This window comes from Pelodiscus sinensis, unplaced genomic scaffold, assembly GCF_049634645.1.
Source record: "Pelodiscus sinensis isolate JC-2024 unplaced genomic scaffold, ASM4963464v1 ctg53, whole genome shotgun sequence".
Classification (NCBI taxonomy): Eukaryota; Metazoa; Chordata; order Testudines; family Trionychidae; genus Pelodiscus; species Pelodiscus sinensis.
This window is the reverse complement of record NW_027465900.1, coordinates 604,100-612,173: the sequence shown is the minus strand read 5'-3', so window position 1 is coordinate 612,173 and position 8,074 is coordinate 604,100. Positions and strand designations below refer to the sequence as shown.

Sequence of the window (8,074 nt, the reverse complement as noted above, 5' to 3'; positions counted from 1 at the left end):
AACCTGCTGCCTATTAATTTCATTTAGTGACCTCTAGTTCTTATATAGTGGGAACAAGATAACAACTTTTCCTTATTCACTTTCTCCACACCACTCATGATTGCATAGACCTCTATCACATCCCCCCTCAGTCTCCTCCTTTCTAAGCTTAAAAGTTCAAGTCTTTTTACTTTCTCTTCTTTTGGGACCTGTTCCAAACCCCTCACCCTTTGTGTTGCCCTTCTCTGAACCTTTTCCAATGCCCAGAGATCTTTTTTAGATGAGGCTCAAAGCTGGTGTCTCAGTCGACCTTGGCTCACGACAGCGCAGCAGGCCTGGCCCGGAACCCTGGCCCCACAGGCTACTGCAACCCCATCAGCGAGGCTGGGCATTGGCCGGGCCGCACCACGTGCTCGGTCTCAAAGAGAAGTTTGTGCCCCTTCCGTCTGCATCGGAAAATGAGCGGTGCCAAGCTCTGTGGGGTTGTGTAGGGGCTGTTTTACCTGCACAGAGTAAATAGAAATGAATAATAAGGCATTGTGCTTAGAAAGCAAACCTGATGTGAGCAGAGATTTAGGGAACTCCAACTAAACCTCTTCCCACCCCCACCCTCTCGGCAGCCATGTCCACACACACACTTCCAGACTGGGGTTCCTAAGCAGAATGGGAGTGAATTGCTGAAATGTAGGCAAAGCCGTGTTGGGCTGAGGCCAAGTCCTCCTTGGTTCAGGCACAGAGGAACAAATCCATTTCTTTGGCATCACCCAAATTCATGTCTTTCACAGCTGACAGGCACAGAGGTTCGTGTTCCTCGGGGTTTCATTGCACTTTCTGTGCTTATCAAATTTTGGGGCCTGGAGGGGTTAAGACTTGTGCAGGAGCCAATGTCTTGGCTTAAGTCACTGTGCTGCACCTGTAAGTCAGGCATGCAAGAAATAAATGAACTACATTCTGGAGATTTGGGGGGTTATTTTTGGGCAAGGGTACTTTTCAGTTGGGATGGGGAGAAGAAAACAGAGTGAATTTTTTTTGGCAAAAGACCATGCAAAGAATTAAATAAGAATTATTAAACCAACAAACTTTCTTTAATAAATTAATAGCAGCATCACAAAACCCCGGGGTGAATGACCGGAAAGGAGTTGGGAGGTGGCAGCATTCAATCATTCACAAACTGCTCCCGCCTGCTGGCAGGGCGGGGCCGTGGGGGTCATAAGGCAGTCCTCTCGTACGGTATCTGACCAGGGAATGGACATCCAAATGGCTTCCGCTGAGTAGCATTGGTCACCAGAGGTACAAGTCTCTGGGTGAAAGTCTCTTTTTTAAACACTTATAAAAGTATTCTCAACGTCTATGCCCAATTCTCAGTATTTACATCCAAAGACAGGAGGTTCCCTTTGTCTCAGAACTACGGTACTTGCATGAACAGGGTGGATGGGTCCTCAGCGAGGCGTGTGGATTCTGCTAAACACTAGGATGCCAGGGTGTATGAACTATTAATACATGTGCTATAAGCTAGTATCATTCAACTTATTGCTAGTACGTTTAAAGTCGGTGGTTGCTTTTTCAACAGAGAGAGACGGGGATCGCTATTTGGAAATGATGGGGTGTGAATTCTCCCTGCCAAAATACTCACCAAAAGGAAGAACACTGTTTGGATCTCCTCCCACGTGCAGGAGTTCAAACCTGAGCTAGAGAAAAAGGCAGCCACAAGCGGAGTGAAGCGTCCAATCCCTCTTCCACCAGCTACGCTGCCTGGGCAGAAGTACAAAGGGACGCAGGAGTGAGCAGACACACGGAGGGAGCAGGCGAGTGCCGGGGGAGCTGCAGGACACAAGCGGCCCCCCTGCACAGCGGAGCGGGAGTCACCACGCTGGCCCTGTGCCCGTCTCCCCACCAACGGCAGTGGAAATACTGCGATTAACACCCACGCGACTGGGGGAGAAGCAGGCCTAGGGGCGTCAGTGGGATTACACCGGGGTCAGTGGTGGCTGAAGCCGTGGATTCCTGTACCAGCCCCAATCAGACAGCTGCTGTACAGTGCAGCACAGCGGCATGAGCCTCCAGTAACACGGCGGCTCTGGCGGCACATCCTTGCTGCTACCACTGGTGCCCGGGAACGTGACAAGCTCGAGGTAGAACCCGTTCCTATTAGTCACATGCAACTCAGGCGTGTCCTGCATCTACCTCGCTCTTCTCGGGCCTTTCCTAGGGAGAGACGGCCAGTCGTGCCAAAGCGCCTACTCCCCAGGGGTGTCCTTACGTGTGTTAATGGAGATACAAACTGCGGAGGCCTGCGGCGAGCTCTGCCATGGTGCGGAGCTCACAGCAAAGGGCATTAACCGCATCACCCCAAGTCACACCAGGCTCCGGTGCCCCACCTGAGTCACTGTCCTCACCTACCTCTGTGTAGCCCTGGGGGCAGTCGGGTCTGTATTAAGTGGGCTGGGGCCTAGCCTGGCTCCTGCCCATCTGCTCCTGGGATGGAGAAAGCAATGGCCTTCCTTACTGCTCTGCACCCGTGCTCCCCAAGGCAGAGGCTCACAGCCAATGGCATGATGGAGCAGCAGCCCTACCTCCCCTGGCTTGTGGGGGCAGAACGTGCGTAAGCCTCGCCGTCCCCCCGGCCTGTAACATGGCCAGGCCCAGGCTGCCGAGGACACGAACCTGAATGTGAGCGTGGGGGGAGCAAATGCCCTGAGCCCAGTGACCTGTCCCTCCAAGCAAACTCCCCACCCTGCCAGCAAGGGAAGGGCAGACGGCTGAGCGAGGAGCTGCCCATAACAGATTCTGCTCGCCACGCTTCCCTGGTCTAGTGTGGGCCACCGGACCTGACACGGAGCTGGTCTCCGTTCCCGTCTCAGGTGAGCCAGCACCCTGGAGCCGTCAGACACCCTGCAGAGCAGAGCCTGCCCCACGGTGGCCTTTGGTTACTTAGGATTCAGGGCAGGGTAAGAGACTCGCCTTTCTCCAGCTATGAGATTTCAGGAGCCCGGGGCAGACGGCCGCGAATGGCCAGGGCTGCAGAATCCCGCTGGAATTGCTTTCCTGCACGTTCGCATGTGAACGAGCATCTGCTAGGGACCGGGCTGGTACTGCCCCTCTCGGCACGGTTGTGCGAAAGGGAGGCAGCGCCCCACTCCGGCACCCAGCCCGCCCCCTCTCCTGTGACTGCTCTGGTTACACCGCAAGGCTGCTGCGCTTCGCTGTGGGATCCTTCCAGGAGTCTGGGGAGATTCACAGTTGCATTGTTGCATGGCACATACCAGGGGTGAGACTTTAAAGTGCAGGTTGAACCTCTCTAGTCCAGAACTCTGGCCCGGCAGCATCCGTGCTCCAGCAGGGTTTGAGTAGCCGGGTGTCCTCTTATCACGGGGGCGGCCAAGTTTCCCGCAGTCCCGTAAAGTTTGTTTCCAGCCCCCAGACCTGGCTCTCAATGTTCTGTGCTGCTATTTAGCTCTAATTTACCCCAAAATGTCTCGCAGAGCCCAGCAAGCAGTGGGAGTGTTGGCAATGCTGCTAGACAACACTGACCTCCTGTGGTCTGGAAAATGGTCTGGTTTGGAGCCAGTCAGGTCCCAAGGGTGCCGGACTAGAGAGGTTCGACCTGCATATATTTATCGTTAACTTAAAAAAGTTGTCCTAACTATGAATGGGCCATTCTGGACTCCAGCAAATGCCACCTGAGTATGTTTTCAGCATGTTTGTTCATACACTGGAAGAAAACGGTCAGCATCATATCCTCGATGTAAGCAAAGGAACGGGTATTTTTGATCTAGCAGTGACGGTGAATACAGAACCTTAACCCTCACTGCGGTGTGTGTCCAATTGAAAGTAGTGGGCTGGAAAAATGCATTTAAAAAAAAGCTTTGTTCAGGATGCAGTATTTACATTGTTCTTTGAGGAACACATACAGTTTTACAAAGATATCGTTCAGCTGCAGGGCACTGAGCCGTGGGTGTGACTGGATCACACACAGCTGACCCTTTCGCTGACAACATTGCAACTGTTTATTGAGAGCTCTGAAGTCCCCGGCTGCATTTCCAAGCCCTCCTCAGTTTCATCCAGCTCCATGCTGTTGAGTTCATTGCCATTTCGGTAGCTATTTAGCGCCAGGTCTTTCCCGTACGAAGCCGTGGAAGCAACATTCAGACACGGGTTTTGTCGCAGTGTCGATTTCGTATTGGTCGTGTACTGGCAGCGGATGTAGCTGGCGAAGGCCCTGCGATAAGTTTTATTGAAGAGCGTGTACACCAGGGGGTTGATCCCGGAACAAATGTAACCAACCCAAACAAACACCTCGAGGAGTTCGGCCAGGAGGCCCTCGTCACAGGCTTCCTTGCAAAGGACAGACATGATGTTAGTGATGAAAAACGGACACCACAAGATAAGAAACAAAAAGAAAACAATGCCCAGGACCTTGGAGGCTCTGCGCTCGTTGTTGATCGACTGCATGGTCCCTTTCCGGAAGAGCACGGCTTCCTTATTGACGGGAGAGTTCAAGTGGGAGGCCGCCTCGTGGTTCTGGAGCATGGAGAGGTTCTCGGGGTTTTCTTTTTTGAGGCAGTTCATGCTGCTCCTGCGCTGCTTGGGGGCCTCGCCATACATGAACACCGTGGCCTGCTTCTGGAGCACCTGGACGGTCAGGCAGTAGGAGATGACCATGATGATGAGCGGGATAAAGAACGCCACGAAGGACCCGAAGAGGACGAAGTTCTCGTCGTTCAGAACGCAGCTGCCGTTCACGAACACCCTGGCGTCGTCCTGCAGCCCTATGACTGGGATGGGCATGGAGATCCCTAGAAGGGAGAAGCAGAAGCAGCCTGTTACCAAAGCACACGAGCACTCCGGAGAGTGTGTGGAGATGATTCGTGTCTGACACACGTTGTATTTCAACCATCGCCTACGGCTGTCCCAGGGCTAAGTCAGGATCCCCAGGAAAACACCCATTGTAATACTCAGCTCCACTAGGTGGCAGCACAGGTCTAGTGACAGAATGACCGGCCGGCCGGGAACGTCGGGCAGGCCTAAACACCGATACAGCGCAAAGCATCAGGTTTGGGTGTATCTCAGTTACCGGCCTGGTATTTCTAACGTTAATTTGGAACCGCAGATGCTGCCGAAGGCAAGGTGGCAATTTTCGACTGGACAATCCCTGCTCACATATCCATGCCTCCCACAGGCCCAGCATATCCGCCTCCTGGTGGCCCTCACCAGGTGGAGTCTCTCTGGGACTTGCCCCTTTTCCTGCTCTGGGTGAGGCGTCTTGATCCCATCCCAGCAGAGACAACCTCTTCGTATATGTCGGTGCCTTCCGCAGGTGTAACAAGCTCGCTGTTCTGCCACCTGCCTCCTGGCCCTAGTGCTGGCCTCCCCCCTCTTTGCGACTCCTGAATTCCCTCCTTAGGAGTTTGAACAGGGCCCACTCTTCCTCCACCAGCTGCCCCAACCATTCATGCAGGGTCCACTGTGCCTCCCAGAGCCCCTCGAAGCATCTATGGTTCTTCAGCCCCCTTCTGACGGGGCACTGATTCTGGGGCCCAACTGGAGAGAGCACAAGGCGCCTCTGCAAGGAATGTCCCTGTATATGCTGGGTCCATCATCCGCCCCTTCACTCGGTCCTTACACGGCACCGTTCGTCTAGTCCATACCAGTCCCCTTGTATCAGGGATGGACCACAACTGCCCACCTTCTCCACCACATGTAACAGGGCCTCACCCGTCCGGGGCGCCTCCTGCTGGACACTCTGGGAATTAGCTTTTCATCTCTGGAGTACCCCCTTTCGGCCGGTGTCTCGCCCGCCTTTACCTATTTTCCATCCACCTCTGTGTTGTTAGGACCCACATCCCTCCCAGAACGTGGCACCCTTCTACCTGGGTACTGCCCTACCAGAGTGCCACCACACTCTGAGGTCCTCCCTCTCTGGGAACCCCCAACCCGCTATGCCACCTGGCCTCAGCGACCCACTGCCAGTTTTCTAGCCCCTGCCTCAGGCAAACTGCCATCTGACATGGCCACTCAGCACTGGCAAAGGGGTGTGGACCGGCTGCCTTTTCCTATACTGGCTGCTTCTCTGCAGCCCTAGTAGCCTCAGGCCCTGTAGCCTGGGAACGTTCCAGGCCAGACCTTCCCAGCTCTGCCTGCCTTTCCCCAGCCCTGCGCTAAGTCAGGCAGCCTCTAGCTTCCCTGGCAGCCAGGTGCCTCCTGCTCCCCACTGAAGCTAGAGTCCATCTGTCTCCGCCCCTTCGGGAGCCTTTCTTTACACTGCCCTCGGCTGGGCCCTAACTGGCTAATTCCTGCCACAGCTGCTGGCGCCACAGCCCCCCCTCCCCGCCCCCCGGGCTGGGTTTTAACGCTTTAAGGGCCTGCGAGGGGCAGAGGCCCCGTCCCAGACTCCTTCATAGCTCCTCAAGGGAGGGTCCATCTTTTTGTTGTGTGTTTGTGCACAACTGGGCCTTGGTTCCCCGACTGGGCTCGCTAGGCACGACAGCAAGGAAGACAAATAACTCATGGCAGCCTTTTCCCTTCCGGGAGCCGACTGGCACGCCACAGGTGAGGTCATGCAACAATTTCCAATCAACCCACTCCCGAGTCTGGCCAAGTGGTGCTTTGCGTGGGAAACCTCATTTCAAAGCAGCACAACATGGAAAGAGCAGTGGGCTAATCCTCCTTCACCTCCTGCTTACAGATCCTTGCATCTCCTCTTTGGCACAGGGAGAGCAGGAGGAGGGGAAGACGGAGCAAGACCCATAATGCCTGTTTCTTGTCAGCTTTCAAGGCATTCTCAAGCCAGCAGCTCCCTTCTCTGAACGGTGCTGAGATGTGGTAGTGCTCGACAGAGGCAGATGCCCCCACGGTATAGTCTCAAGGTATAGGACACAAGAACAGTCAGATTGGGTCAGACCAAGGTACGGGACACAAGAACAGCCAGACTGGCTCAGACCAAGGTACGGGACACAAGAACAGCCAGACTGGCTCAGGCCAAGGTACGGGACACAAGAACAGTCAGATTGGGTCAGGCCAAGGTACGGGACACAAGAACAGTCAGATTGGGTCAGACCAAGGTACGGGACACAAGAACAGTCAGACTGGGTCAGACCAAGGTACGGGACACAAGAACAGTCAGACTGGGTCAGACCAAGGTACTGGACACAAGAACAGCCAGACTGGCTCAGACCAAGGTACGGGACACAAGAACAGCCAGACTGGCTCAGACCAAGGTACGGGACACAAGAACAGCCAGACTGGGTCAGACCAAGGTACGGGACACAAGAACAGTCAGACTGGGTCAGACCAAGGTACGGGACACAAGAACAGTCAGACTGGGTCAGACCAAGGTACGGGACACAAGAACAGTCATACTGGGTCAGACCAAGGTACGGGACACAAGAACAGTCAGATTGGGTCAGACCAAGGTACGGGACACAAGAACAGTCAGATTGGGTCAGACCAAGGTACGGGACACAAGAACAGTCAGACTGGGTCAGACCAAGGTATTGGACACAAGAACAGTCAGACTGGGTCAGACCAAGGTACAGGACACAAGAACAGTCAGACTGGGTCAGACCAAGGTACAGGACACAAAAACAGCCAGACTGGGTCAGGCCAAGGTACGGGACACAAAAACAGCCAGACTGGCTCAGACCAAGGTATGGGACACAAGAACAGCCAGACTGGCTCAGACCAAGGTATGGGACACAAGAACAGCCAGACTGGCTCAGACCAAGGTATGGGACACAAGAACAGTCATACTGGCTCAGACCAAGGTATGGGACACAAGAACAGTCAGATTGGGTCAGACCAAGGTACGGGACACAAGAACAGTCATACTGGCTCAGACCAAGGTATGGGACACAAGAACAGTCAGATTGGGTCAGGCCAAGGTATGGGACACAAGAACAGTCATACTGGCTCAGACCAAGGTATGGGACACAAGAACAGTCATACTGGCTCAGACCAAGGTATGGGACACAAGAACAGTCAGACTGGGTCAGGCCAAAGTACAGGACACAAGAACAGCCAGACTGGGTCATGAGATATTCTACTCAACATGAAAGTCTTTCCTACTTTCTCTTGGAAGGCCTCTCAGCCAAGTACA

At 54.2% G+C, this 8,074-nt stretch overlaps 1 protein-coding gene across 6 annotated transcripts in view; it reads right to left on the bottom strand.

The window, feature by feature from the left end:
* Window positions 1-1,045: 1,045 nt before the first annotated feature.
* The window catches only part of LOC102462937 (5-hydroxytryptamine receptor 2A), a 437,076-nt gene continuing 430,047 nt past the window's right edge, over window positions 1,046-8,074 (bottom strand). For all 6 annotated transcript variants that reach the window (XM_075916247.1, XM_075916246.1, XM_075916244.1 and 3 more), the window contains one exon: window positions 1,046-4,775. In XM_075916247.1, coding sequence (XP_075772362.1) covers window positions 3,946-4,775 — 830 coding nt within the window. In that variant the 3' untranslated portion in view covers window positions 1,046-3,945. The remainder of the gene's footprint in view (window positions 4,776-8,074) is intronic.